Source organism: Trachurus trachurus, assembly GCF_905171665.1.
Source record: "Trachurus trachurus genome assembly, chromosome: 11".
NCBI classification, from domain to species: Eukaryota; Metazoa; Chordata; class Actinopteri; order Carangiformes; family Carangidae; genus Trachurus; species Trachurus trachurus.
In genome coordinates, this window is record NC_139904.1 from 12,262,763 (window position 1) to 12,278,031 (window position 15,269).

A 15,269-nucleotide genomic window follows, 5' to 3' on the forward strand; every position below is an offset into this window, starting at 1 on the left:
GATCAGCTATTCCTGTGTATGACAGAGATTTTCTTTAATGTCACAAAAAAACTTCTACTATTACTACTGAATATTTAATATAACTTATATTCTACCTTTTTACATTGTTGGACATTAATCTAGCACACACGTCAATGTCATGTCAAAAACCTGGGGGCCAGATCTGTCCTGCGACACTTTTATATGGCCCTATTATGTTAATAATGGCCCACCAATATAGCATTCACATTACTCACATTACAAATCCCATAATACACTACAACAGCTACCACGGCCATGACCAAGCAATAGGCCCAAGCTGGAATGAACAAGTTTGTGACACACTGCAACATCTTTTTCCATTCTTCAAAAACGACCTCTTAGAGCCTGGATGCTCGATGGAGATTGATGCTCAGTGTGTGTGCAGATTAACATTACCATGTTTGCAATCAATGTAGCACCACTGTGTATTTTTTGTACTTTTCCCATCTTCATTTCGAACAAACTTGTTTCAGTTGTTGCTGGTATGTGAAATCTGGTGCATGTCCACTGTCTTTTCTCTCTCGCTGCTTGCTACCGATCTGCATAATAAATTACATCTATAATAACTTTTTTAATAAATTTAGCGACACCACAAAATCCTGGAGGGTCTGTAGAAATATAATAGAAAAAAAATAGAAAAAAGGGTAGAAAGTTATATTGAGTATTTAGTAGTATTATGTAACACAACCTCTGCAATGATAAGGAATGGCTTCTCTGCAATACATTCTATTGGTGGTGGTGATGGGGGTTCCGATGAACAAGAAAAGTGGGTGTGGCTGTTTTTTTCTCCACCAAGGAGTGTTTTGGGTGTAAAACTAATGTTTGCAATCAACTCAGAATCATGAAAAACCCCTAGTTTGACCCCTCACAAGTTACTTAAGGCCAAATTTAACATTTCGGAATGTTCAAAAATCCAGTTACCGGGTACCCCAACTTTGAGTCGTTTTTTAGGGGGATTCCCACGGGAGTTGAATTTCAACATTTTAAGACGTCATACTACGCATGTTCCTAAAGACAACTGTGAAGAAATTTCTTGGTAAGGATTTAGTTCCCAGATTGGTCAAATATCTGCTAAAATGCCCTTACTAATAACTATAAAGACAAAATTATATATTTATCGAAAATTGACCCATTAACAAGTGTGGGTAACGTAGATTCATCCACATTAATATGAGACTCTTTTATAACCAAAAGCAAACTCCTCAGGGTCTCTTTAATACATAAAAATGTGTGTAAGATGAAAAAAATAAGTATTTTATTTGTAAAAAATAAGTTACCGAATGTGGTTACTTGTGTCGACAAAGGGGTTAAAGCTTAGAGTGAGCTGCTACGTCATTATCACCATCTTGTCTGTTCCTTATGCTACCTTAACCCTCCTGGTGAATCCAACAATGGGCAAAAAGGAGGAGAGCCTGGAGCCACGGCTTTGGTTTGTGTTCACTCCATGAATTGAGAATTTTTTGAATGAAATTTAAAAGAGTGAGTTGTACAAAAATCTAGACTACTGTAAACTGTTTTTGTAGCAGGTTGTAGACATGTTTATTTCAGCTGTGAGTGAGGACATTTTAACATAAGAATCAATGGGAACTGATTCTAATAAAGCAGATGTACTGTACAATGCTGACTGCATTTGTATTGATGCAGGGTGTAAAAGAATTGAGAAAAAGAACTGAAATGTGGATTTTAAGACGAGACCAGGCCAGCAGACGTTAGGTAACATCAACAAACAACAACAAAACATAAGTACAGAGCAGAGAGTGAGGAGGAGGCAGGGGCTCAGAGCAGCCTTTTATTCTGAGCAGATGCAGGACTCTGGGTCACCGCTGGTACATTTGTACGGTGCATGACTGATTGCTGTTTACTTGTGGAGAAATGAATGGGGGTGCTTGAAGTCTGTGGGAGAGAAACGGCGCATCAACAACTGTGAGTTGACTTTTATAACAGCTCCATCCACCCCACCCCACCCCACATCACATCACCACCCTCAACACAGTTTGTGGCTTTTGTGTCGGTGTTGATTCAACTGTTCATATTTCCCACTTCAACAATGTCAACATGAGCCCTGAAGCTGAACGAGGCATGACTGATGATGGCAGAGGAGACACACCACTGTGCGTCTCTCTCCCTCACAATTGTATAAAGAAAAATTTGACCAAAGAAACTGAACCAGAGCCATCTCAATACACCTGCAGATGAGCATCACGAGCTGCTTCTTATTAAATACGCTGAAGGAGACAAGCACAGGAACACGGAGATATTACACAGCACTTTAATACAGTCAAATGTCCTTAAAAGCCTCTAGTGGCTTTGAGTAGCACTCTTCATCTGAAGCACTCAGAGAGGTAATAGTCGTGGTCTGAATCACAGCACCTTGTGTTATTTGTAGTCGGGGGGGGGGGGGGGGGGGCCTCACTTGCCGTCCTCCTGGATGTTAAACTGTCTGTTGGGTTTGGTGGACTCCAGCATGAGCTCGTACAGTTGGCCGACCTGTTCGTCTTGGAAATCAGTGAGTCTCCCCTCTGGCAGTTCGGTGCCGAACTTCACGGAGCTGAGCTGCTTCCCCGCCGACTCCAGCACCTGAGTCTGCAGGGTGTCCTTGTACATCTGTGGGGGTGGAGGGTGTGGTCACAAAGACAAGATAAGAATATAGCAGCAGCGTTTAGCACCTGCACTTCCAGCTATCACCATTTTCAGATTCATTGAACACATCATCACACTGTGTGGCTGGTGCAGCCGTGAGTGATAAATACGTAGGTTTTCATTGCAGTTTTGTGTGTATGTGTTCGTCACAGATTGATATATCATATTTGAGCCATGTTTAACAGCTCTATTGCTTCCAGAAAGTATCAAATGCACCTTATTGAACCACAATATTTCACTGAATATTTCATCACCAATACATACACTGTAGTTTATTCTGACTCAGTCCCAGACACAAATACTACAGCACCAAATGTGGATCAATACGCTACAGAAAATAGTCTAGGGCTGTAACTAACGATTATTTTGCTTATCGATAAATCTGTTGATTATTTAAATGATTAATCGATTAGTTGATTGGTCAATAAAATGTTAAAAAATGTTGAAAAAAAAATCAGTGTTTCTCAAACCACAAGATGACTTCCTCATGTCTTGTTTTGTCCACAAACCAAAGAGATATTCAGTTTATTGTCGTAAAGGAACAAATAAATCAGAAATATTCACATTTAAGAAGCTGCAATCAGAGAATATGGACTTTTTTTTCTTTAAAAAACTACTCAAACCGATTATTTGATTATCAAAATAGTTGGCGATCAATTTAATAATTCGAATTATCGTTCGATTCATTGTTGCAGCTCTAAAATAGTCCCTAACAAAATGTACCGTTTCAAACCCGCTGCATCACCAATCTTCCCGTAATTCAGCAGCTCACTTGGTGAATGCACTTAACAAAGAGAGGACTCACAGGACAATTACAATCTACAAAAATAAACCTGTAAAGGTCAAGGACCTGACAGTGATTGTTGGCTTTTTACTCTTCGTGTTCCTTTAGGGCCAAACAGATGCTGTTGAAACAAAAGCAGAGTGACAGTTGATGCCGACTGCAGAGGCTCTGGGTTTGTTTATCACTCTCACCCCCTCGACGACAACTAGTCCTTAAATGGACAAAAAAATATAAAGGAAAAAAAAACATTACCTGTACAGTAAAAATCAAGATTAGGTTCTTAAATCTACAATACTGGTGTCACTCAGGATCAGTCAAATCAATCTAAGACAATGAGCTGTCCAGTTGCTGTCAGCCCACGTGAGAAGTGACGAGGCTGTCGGTGTGTGTGAATCATCCTGAGCGGCTCCGCGGCCGCCTCCATATGTTTGACTTCTGAGAAGCCGTTCAATCATCTGGACAAAGAAGAGCACGTAGTCGCTGTCTGGTGTTTTCCCATTCATAAAGCATCTTGTGTTTTTGGAACTCTCCCACTGTAACCAATAACAACTAATTTATCTAAGAGGCTTTTTCCTGCACATAATGTAATTACGTTGAACATTTGCCAAGGGAGAAATATCCTTCCTGAAACAGGACGTTATAGCTCAAAGGAATACGCCAACAGTTTGGTACATTTGTGCCCGTACATTTTACTTTTTTATCTAAATGACTGATCGGACAATTCTGGTGTGTGTCAGGCTGTTTTTTTTGTGCTTCATCTGTGCGTCCGTGGATAGATTTTGTCGCCATGACAGTATCACAATCTGCATGATACTGTCACAAAACCTCTCATTGGTCTAGAAACATCATTAGGTGTTATGGTTGCTGACATAAGATTGCATCTACTTTCATTTATTGTTATCAGATAAAATAAAACAAATGAAGATGAGTCTCTCCTTCGCACTCACAATGCACTAAGTCTGACTGCCTGTTCCCTCTGAGACATGATCCAGAGTGTAGGGCAGAGACACATGTACCACAATGAATGTGGTACGAAGGAATTAAACAGCTTTAAAGGTTTCTGAAGATCTCTCCACCTCTATTGGATTAGAGATTTGCAGACTTAAGTACTCGTACCCATGGAGGTAGAGTGGACGGTGAATGTTCCTCTGTCTGAAAGGCTGCAGCTCAGAAGTGACTCTGCAGATTTGTTTTCTGGATGCAACAATTCACTGTAGGGATGGGAATCACCAGAGGCGATACAATATTGTCAGGACACTTGCGTCTAAATACGATATTACTGCTATAATTGCTATATTAAAATCGTTACAATATGCTGCGATATATTGCAGTTTATTCGCCTTTTTCAAATGCAAATGATGTATCCAAATGAAAACTTTGTTAACATTTGTTTTTTCTAATAGGATACATTTCATAGTCTGTTCAGATCGGTACTTGGCGTCCGTATATCGACACAATATGGCCATGCAAAATATCACGATGCTACTGTATCAGTTTTTCCCCGCACCCCTAGATTTTTGATGTTGAATGACCAGTTTAAAAGAGGGAATGCAGTCTGACATGAAAGCTGGAAAGATAATCAAAACTTGTTTTTAAATGTCCACTTTTCTAAACTAGAGAATGGAAAAAATCCAATACTGCCTCCAAGTTTGATGTCCAATATGAATTATTTAAATCTGGTTTTTGACATTGTTAACCTACTCCTACATTTTCAGAAATCAATGATACCACTCACTTATAGCACTATGAGTCCTATTTCACAGTAAGTTCTGCCACTACAACACTGATTACTATTTGCTTTTAATTATCATAATTAAATAGCACTGCTATTCACTGAGAATTACACTTTTCCTGTTTTTCCTCCATGCCTTTGAGGAGGTTATGAATGTACTTTTTGGTAAAATGCCCTCCATGTTTATTTCTTGAGGTGAAGGTGATTGTGAGTTGTATCAGGTCAGCTCTTTTTCTTTTCTTTTTTTTAGCGGCAGATTATATTACATTATTCAAGTTTAGAAGAGACGGGAGAATATTTTGCTGAGGCCAAACTGTGAAATATCCTTTTATTTTTCAAAGAAATTTGATTTTATGTCTTAAAAACCTCTGAGGCTCGGGTACATGACAAGAACGTAAAATAAAAATACATCCATATTCCAATAACTGGTCTTTTCAGCTGTAAATGAACCTGCCTGTCAAGCTAAAAAACTAACGCCATTTTTGGACGTATAAAACAAATCTGATGAAATGTCTATCGTCAGGCTCTTTGTAACTAGTGAAACATCTATAGACGGTGATATCTGTCATCTTCACAGTGTTTTAGAGATGATTTAACAGATAACTAACTGTTTAATAAAACTGAGAGTTTCATTTAGCTTCGTGTCCAGCCTTCTGTAGGTTTGTAGGCCTACACACGGCATCCATCAAAACAAAAGCCATTAAAGCTCTCACCATGAGAATCTCTGGGCCATCAGTCCAGCCCAGGTATCCATTCAAAGACCAAAGGTGGTTTTCCCACTGATGTATCACACACACAGCTTTGGCTTTTTGTTATTTTGCTGTGGCCAGATGACGCAGCAATTAAAACAGGAAAATAAATTGCTCCATTGAATTGCTCTCATTTGAAATACAGCCAGAGCTTTCACTAGAGCTGAGAGCTTTGGTAACAGAGACCACCAAAGCCCCTCAGTCCCAGACTGGGACCGATTCAGATGGACTCTGGGTTTGAAAACGATGCATACTTGTTATAGAGAGGCATAATGAAAGTAAATGCCTCCACTCACCACTGTGGCTTCACAGCTACTGCAATGACAAAGGGACCTCTCAGGATTTCAGCAGCAATCACCATCGACTTCATTAGAGAAATTACCTGCAGATGGGTGATTTACCATTCCCCTACACTGTTTAATTGTGCTGGAAAACATTGGCTCTGCCCCATCCAGAAAAATAATACCTGGCATACCCTCAGGAGTGATTATTTTTTTGGGAACTAGCAGATGAGAGGCGCATGAATATTAATGGTAAAAATTACTCAAATGTTATGGTCTAACTGATGTTCAATATACTGCTGAGTCTATTCTACCTCTAAGTGTACAACAGAAGGTCTTGGTGTCTCCAAGTGTACCAGCTGTTTCAGTTCCTGAAGATGCGGCAGTGTAAAGTGCAACAGTACACTGGCTGAGGTTGGAAATACAGGGAGGGGTGTGAGTGACGATTATTAAATTCACTCTTACCAAGGCACAGTGCTGTTCTCATTGGTCTGAAACAGCTGTGCCAATCATCAGTGACGCAAGAAGACATCTCAACAAACGAAGAGGCTGGATGACGCAGAATGACACGACCTGGATGGCAGTGCTGCTCTCCTCCACGGTCCAACGTGGTCAAAGAGGGAGAGGGAGAGCTCCTGGTCATCAAACATGACAGCCAAGTTTTTGATATGGATGGTTGGCCAAGATGACTTAAAGCCCCAGTATGTAATTTATTTGGCTTTTTATTAGCAAAAATCAAATATTGCTCTCATAAATACGTATTTCACTGAAGTCGAATCACACCCGCATACAAATGAAAGCTTTCTCGTACCTTAGAATGAGTTGTTACAAGTCGTTACAAATACATAAGGGGGCGACACACCGAGCCGAGGCGGCCATGTTGCATCACCATTTTTTACGTTCAGTGACAGCGTGACTGTAGGTAACCACGGAAACTCAGCGGAGCTGTCGGCTCGGGGAGAAAGTTTTCCAGGTAGCGCCTGTTAAAACTGTCACCACTGTGTAGTGTGAGGAAGGACGGAGGCACTGATGTTGCATTCAGGTGCAGTCAGGCAGACGGCCGTCGGCAAACCAACCGGATGCAATTTTACTCGACGAGAGAAAGACGGTAAAAAGTGGGTCAGGTAAACAATACGACATCGCCATGACAACACGCCTGTATTATTTTGCCTCATGCTGGCAGACCACTTGTTTACATAGACGCTTGTTTATCCTGTTACATGCAGCGTCTGTTGTCTGTCTGACGTCTGCCCGATTTCACGTGAATGCAACATCAAGAATACGTTCCGATATGCAACCGCACCGCTAGATGGGGGGAATTCCTCCATATTATACCTTTAAGTAGACAGATTTAGCTGAAGGTGGTGTTCCTTCATCAATGCAGACAGGCTGAGAACTGCTTTGAGACAGTGGGGTTGTTTGGCGGGAACGATAGGTATAGCTGGGTGTCATGTGAAGTGGTGTATACTGCGAAGAGTAGGGCTCCCAGGACTGATCCTTGGGGCACTCAAATGGGAAGGGAATGGGCTTAGGACGTTTTCCCTGGCAATGATGCAATGAAGGAGCACCCAGTCAGATAAGATTAAAACCAAGAAGGCACTTCACACCCATGACACTTCTTATCTCGCTAATAGCTCCAGCGAGATAAGAACTGGGAGCTCTGCAGCTTTTAATGACACATTATGTACAATGAATCTGAGAAGCAGATAATACGCCAAAGTCAGAACGACTATGATCTTAGACCTAGAGCCTAGTGATATATTTTTATGCACAGTATTCAAAGATACTATGAAAAACTACTGACGCTGTGTTGTAGATTTTATTAATCCCATTTGATGTTATCTTTGATGATGATCATTTAATCAGTTAGCTTCTTTAACATGATTCCTGGCATCACAGCTGCTGAACAAAAGCACTGACATGGATGGCGGCCGACTGTAAATGTCGTCTAGTGTGGAACTTTTTCAGTTATCGGTAAAGCAGCGCCGCTGTGTGTGATGTGTGTGGGAGGACTGTGAGGTGCCGTGGCAACACCACAAACCTTGTTGAGCATCTGTGATTTAATCAGAGTACAGACTCTGATGAGGTTATGCAGCAGTGGTCTGAGGAGGAACAAAGGTGCTGGACTTTGGCAGTGACAGTGTTTTACAGGTTTAGAGGGAGAGTGTGCGTGTGTGAAGCTAATTGGCCTCAATTATTGCTGTTACTTCAGTTTGTGAGTTGATGTTCAAACAACTGGAATTACACTTATTCTTAAAATCACGTGAAAGAATAATCATACATTTGCATCCCTATCAGCTCTTGCACCTGGGCCTGAATGTTTCTAAGGGGAACCTCGCTATATGCAAACTTTGCTATAAAACCTCCTTTTCCACAGAGCTAGTTCCAGTGCTAGTTCAGAGCCAGAGCCTGACTTAGCACCGGTTCTTTGCTTTTCAACCGCCTAAGCAATGGCATCTGGCTCTCAAAACACATCCCAGACAAGCACCAACTCCTTGCTGGTCTAGAGCCAAGAACCAATTACACCAGGGGCTGGGTTAGCTGACCAACAGGACCACTGCAAAGATATACATAGATGTTACCAATATCTTATTATTAAACTGCTATGTAATCGATGCAAGCATAGTTAATGCTAAGTAGCCCAGCTACAGGCTGTGGCTAACAACATTGGCTAACGTTTATGTAAAAAAATCTAACCATCTCGCCGTCAATATGTTCGCTGCAGTTACGACAAAGACAGTTAGCCTGTATCTCCCAGCTCTCAATCACAATGTTGGCTTTAGAGTTCTCAATGTGCCGGGCCGGCCGACCAACCTGACCTGATGCACTGGTCCCAAAATATAAAAAATTATAGCTGCCGCGCAGCGATGGGTCGGGTCCGGGCTATTTTTGGCAAAATTAGGAGCAACAAACAGGAAAATAAGAAGACAAGACAGTTGACATTATAATGTTCATTTTGCACTATAGTTGAGGCTCGAACCCGCAACTTCTGGAACCAAAGGCCATTGTCTAATCGCTCTGAGCTAATTGGCAAGAGGCAATTCAACAGTGGCTTCACAAATTGAGTAAGCCTTGAAATTTGAAATTCTAATAGTATGACAGCCTGAATTGCGAATGTCACTGACAGACTGAGTGATGATATTTTCGACCCCTGGTTCGTGAGGTGCCAAGTTCGATCGGTTTAACCAGAAAACAACCAGAAAATGTCCCAGTACAGATGTTAGGGAATTCACATCCAACAGCCACTGGACAAATATTGATAAAAGGACAGAGTGTATTGTACTGCAAGATGTTATCATACTGATGTCAAATATTGCTATGGCACATTACACTATATCAGATGAATGAGGGTTAACTTGTAGGGATGAAGAACCTCTCAAGAGGAATATGGCTCAGAGAGACACCACCATCTTCTCAGATCAGAGGTCTGGATGCAGTTCAGCTTTTACAACACTCATGGGACAAACAAAATCAATAAACACAATGCAACATTAACTGCCCCCCCACCCACACACACACACACACACACACACACAGCCAGACCAGGCAGAACAGAGACGCCGTCCTGCACATAAACACACTTGTACACTTTAACTACTCAGCGCTGTATCAGCAGCTCGGCTTTATCTCCTCTGATGGAGAGATCAGCTCTGTCATTCTCACACACTGACACGCACACACACACACACTTGATGACGAGGAAGTAACAGGTCAGCAGTCGGCTGTTAATGAGACTGAACCTACACAAACACACACACACCGACACACTGGAGATTCTCTATCATCTGAATTATAGCTGAAAAATAACTGTCTGGATACCGAGTGAGATAAAAACAAGGAGGCAAGTAAAGATAGAAGAGACAGAGACTGTTTGTCAGGCAGGACGTTGATTCAAAGAAAACACAAGAGGAAAATTTGAATAGTTAATTGTTAACATCATTTTGATGAAATATTAAGCATTTTTGAATAAAATTACAATAAACTGAGTGGAGCTTTTTTTTTGGTTGTTTTTTTTCTGACTAAAGACAAAATTAAAGGTCAGGGGGGAGATCTTTTTCTGGAGCATTTTTTTTTCCTGTATTGCTTGAAATCCTCTTCACACCCCAATTGCAACGTATTAATTAAATGCTTTGTCACAAAAATGAGAAATGTCAGTCACCTGTGGAACGGACAATCCTGTAAAAACACCATCCACCAAGAAATTCATTGGATCGTGATGCATCTATCAAACTGCCATCTGCCCCTCCCTCCCCCGTCTGCGCATACCCTGCTTTGTGCACTAATTGCGACGCCAGAGCTTATGCTAGCTTGCTAAATTCAATGAAACAGTTGCAGCAATGTTACAGCAGAAGAGAACAAGCATTGTGGCTTCAGAGAGAAAGTCTTAAGAAAGGGGCTTGGACTTTTGAATTGTGTACAAAATGTAGCCTGCTCAAACCCTTTTTCCAGGATCTCCTACTCTAGCTTTAACTACTGATCAGTCAGCGCTAATGGAGATGGTTTATTAGAAATGTCTGCATGTGATGTTTCCATGCAACAAACCTAAAGCACCAAGTAAAGCGAAATACACGTTCACTCTCTCAGGTCTGGGCCAGTTGATTTTCTGGTCAGAGAACAGTCAGCCATGTTTCACCTATCCTGTTAGAAGTCACCTGATGGTCCCAACATATAATGAAACATCTCTAGAGGCTTTTAAGGAGAACACAGACTCAACAGCAACTTCATCTTGATGACACTGACTGTACCATGTTACCATGTGAGTATTGACAATATAATTATGCATTATATTAATTATGAGTGCCACCTGCTGGCCAGAGATGATTATATCCTGTGCAACGGGATAAGCAGTAGACTCAAGCCTCCGCCCATATCAAAACAAACTATCCATTTACCTGCACAAAAGTACAGGTGGGGCTTGGAATAATATCAGCTTGTTACAGTTGTGACTCTCTTTTACCTCATCTGAATAAAACAAATAAACGTTATCGTCCCAGAAGGGAAGTTTCTCTTTGGCAAACCTACGAAGACAAACAAATAACAAAAAACAAGGACAAGGTCATTTACCTCTGAGGATGACGAATAGCTTACATCTGCCTTCAGTTTCTACACCTACTGTGGTCTAATGTTAATAATAATAATAAACAGCAGTTACAATATTTGCACAGGGACTTTGTAGGCTACAGTACAGCCCTATTCTGATTATTGCATTAATGGATCAAACTCCATCTGCCTCTAGATGCTTCATTTCTGTTTACTGAGGCTACTCTGTCATCATGTGGTGATGAACTGACATTACACCAGAGCAAGACAAAGCCTCAGAGATAACATTACCAGCAGTGAGAGGAAAACTTAAGTACCGTTATACTAAGTGTAAAATTAGGGGAGACAAAGGGGTACCGTATCTCATCTCTCATTTACATTTCTTGGTCTCAGTACACTAGTCACTCAATGTCCATATTAAATGTAATATAACTTATTGTGCTCAAATGGATGCTCTTTAGATTTTGACTCCTGAAGTGAAAATTACACTATCAGGATAGAGTATTAATATTTGGGTTAGCTTGTCAGAGTTTTTTCTTTTTCTTTTTGAAGAAACACATCAACCGTATCAGCTTTGTGCTTTGTGCCCACTTTTTATTTCACACTGCAGCCTCCATCTATATCGAACAGATTTAAATAGCCTACTTTTTATTGTTATTGTGTTTCCATATTTCGCACATTCTGTGTCATAAACTGTCAACTGTCCTGTCTGTAACAACATCTACTGCACGTCTGTCCGTCCTGGGTGAGGGATCCCTCCTCTGTTGCTCACCCTGAGGTTTCTCCGATTTTTCCCTGTTAAAAGGGTTTTCTATGGAGTTTTTCCTCAGCCGATGTGAGGGTCTAAGAACAGAGGATGTTGTTATGATGCCATGTAAAGCCCTTTGAGACAAACTGTTTCTAAAAAAACGGGCTATGCAAATAAAATTGCCTTGCCTTGCCTTGTTACTATTCATATTGGCCATTCCCATCTTAATCAGTCCCCTCAAAACATTAGTGCAGTGTATGGTTACATGTGTGAATGTATTGTTGTTTGTTTGTGCTGTATTTATTCTCTGCTGGCTGTAGGAATTGCCCTGCATGGGGATAATAAAGTTTACTACTACTACTAGGCCTACTACTACTGCTATTACTACTATCATTTAATTCATTCACTCCCTCAGGTCTATTAATATGATTCACTCACAACACTGTTTTCTGGTTTGTTTGTGTCAGTCAGTCAGTGGTTTACCTGCCACTCGGTCATGAAGCCCTTCACCTCCTCCGCTGACGCACTCTTGTGTCTTCTGAACTCGTCTTTCACGTACTGGTCGCCGAGCGCTTTCAGCTCTATGGGGAGGAAGCGGTGCAGCACCAGGATCCTCTTGTACAACGCGCGGACAGCGGAGACGTGAGCGGACGCCGCCATGATGAAATGACCCTGAATGTTTCGTTTAAAACCTGATGAACAAGTTCCTCCTGTAACTCAAAAAACCATAAAGCTGCAGTCAGACACAGACGTGGCGAAGCTACAGACAGGCCATCGCCAATGAGAGTTATTTAACACATGTCCTTGTTTATTCCGGAAGTTAACCTTCTTCTTCTTCCTCTTCTGCGGTAAATGAGCTCCGCGCCGCACTTCCGCCCCCTAGTGTTGGAGTTTTTTTTAAATTTTATTTTATATTTAACCTTTATTTAACCAGGAATAATCCCATTGAGATTCAGAATCTTTTTTATTTTTTTATTTATTTTTTAATTAGAAATACAAATCTTACAAGCAGCAAATTTCAGTATAAAATACATTTTGAAACTGATTTAACATGTCAGCATTTCAATAAAGATTTAACACAGTAACAGATGGAACAGGAAAGCCATGAAATGAAAAAAAAAATAATAAAATAAAATAAAAATAATAAAATATATTTTTTATGCAGGTAGATTGATCAGTACAATAACTTTCCAGCATGAATTTTCTTTTTAAAGGTGAGGGAAAACATTCATTAGATAGTATGGATCTTAGAAAGCGATTTTTACCACATTTCACATCTGAGAAAAGACAATCACGAATAAATAAAGGAAATAGACGAGGTACAGTTGATACATAAAGTAAAGAACCTTTTATAGAAGCAATTAAAGCTTGCGGTATAGCATTAATTACATCATTGTAAAATTTTTGGGAACAATTTATACCTACTTATTCCTGAAATCTAGATAATCATATATATTGCCTCTGTAGTCCGTTAAATGTTGAATAGACCTAAATCTCCTGTCCTGGCCAAGAGAGCAGCACAGTACATCCACATCAAGTCTACACATTTGGACAACATCAACAAAACAATATATAATAATTATTACAAACAAATATCACATATAAGAATAATTTTCTCAGGAAAATTAATTTATTTTTTTGAAATAATAAGGAATAAGTTTCCTTTTTTATGTCATTAATCACAAAAAAATGCAGTTATTTTTTTAAGAAAAACCTCTATCTAAATACCTCGTCAATTCAATGTTTGGGGCGAGAGTACCGAGCTCGGTGTGTGCGTGTTGTGTCTCAGACATTTGATTGACGGATGACTGATCCAATATCAGTGGCTGATGAATTGTGAGCAGGCTGACATATAATCCGTGCGCCTGCATTATCCAATGCGGAACAAACCAAAAACTGTGACCCTAAACCAAACCATGGATTTTGTGAACCTTTCCACTCCCCATAGTTAATAAGCATCATCCCAGGAACCAGTAGGACGGGCTTGTTGTGTTGTTGTTGTGCTGAAATGCAGCGCCTTCTGCTTTAATGTTGCCAAAACAAATGATGTCCAGGTTTGCTGGTCCTGCTGGTATCTGCTCTGCCTTTTTGTCTCCACACACCAACAACAGTTAGAACCACAGGAAACCATATGAAAATAAAAACAGTTTAAAGCAACACTTTGTAGATTATTTGGTACTAGTACTATGGTTGATAAGGGCAACTGTCTGCTACCTGTGTCGTTCCCGGAGTAGCTATAGCCTACGTGAATTTGTTGTTGTTGTCGGTATTACTGCATGTCGCCCTCCAGTACGCCCTGTCCCAGTGCTATAGTAACATTGCCGTCGCCGTTGCCGGTGCCGTCGTCCATAGCTCGTCTCCAGAGCTCTGGAGGGGAGGCTGGACGGCCGTTTGTTGTGGTTGAAAAAAATTGCCCCCATACTTTAGCATTGTTGCTATCGTTAGCGCCATCTAGCCATGGTGTAACTCCAGTTTGCCTGCATCAATTTTAGTCGCATTTTTTGCTCCCCCCAGCACTGGGTGACCATCAGGACAACGATTTAGGGGTCAAAAATGACCGGAATTCTCCTTTAAATCAGTTTAGAAACATTATTTTAAGGTTGAAAAACTACATAGTGTTGCTTTAATACAAAAAGCAAAATTCAAAAGCAGTTTGTCTTCATTTTTATTAATTTCAAATCACGTGTTATCATCATCTTCATCATCATCTCATGTTCAAAATATATATATATTTTTTTATCAATTCAATGAATCAATTACCAAAACATATTCAATCCTAAATTTACCTTCTACTGACTCAGGCTCTTTATACAGTATGTCTAGTGTGAATGACTGGGAATAAAGAGACAAGTGACCTTGTTGATTAGATTAAGAGTGGAAATGATAGCAACTGCTCCACCTACACATACCACAGTTTTGCTCACCGCAGGTAATACAAGATGATTGTTCACCTATCAGCTTATATCCTTCAAGTGGCTCCATTGTATAACCTGTCAGTCAATGACAAAACAATGAACCTTTACCAACAGCAGCAAGGCCATGCAGCATGCATATGTCAGAACTGGACCAATTGTAGGCTGTATCTCCAAAAATGTTGTCTTTTTCCTTTTTTTTGTCAGTAATTTGTCTGTGAGGCACTTTGCAAACTTGACGGTTTGTTTTTCCTTCAGTGTACTGGTGCTTATGACTCTGACTTACTGTAGCCTATATGTTAAAAAGATAAATTTCACAATCCCTCTACTGGTCAACAAAACATTCAATGTAGGCCTTGGTC

At 40.4% G+C, this 15,269-nt stretch overlaps 1 protein-coding gene across 1 annotated transcript; it reads right to left on the bottom strand.

Annotated features, from left to right (window-relative positions):
- Positions 1-1,564: 1,564 nt before the first annotated feature.
- Positions 1,565-12,806, bottom strand: sdhaf3 (succinate dehydrogenase complex assembly factor 3). Its single transcript, XM_083981470.1, has 2 exons — positions 12,479-12,806; positions 1,565-2,625 (listed from the first exon to the last, which is right to left on the bottom strand). Exons 1-2 carry the CDS (start codon positions 12,653-12,655, stop codon positions 2,431-2,433), a joined length of 372 nt encoding a protein of 123 aa, XP_083837596.1. The 5' UTR covers positions 12,656-12,806; the 3' UTR covers positions 1,565-2,430.
- Positions 12,807-15,269: the final 2,463 nt, after the last annotated feature.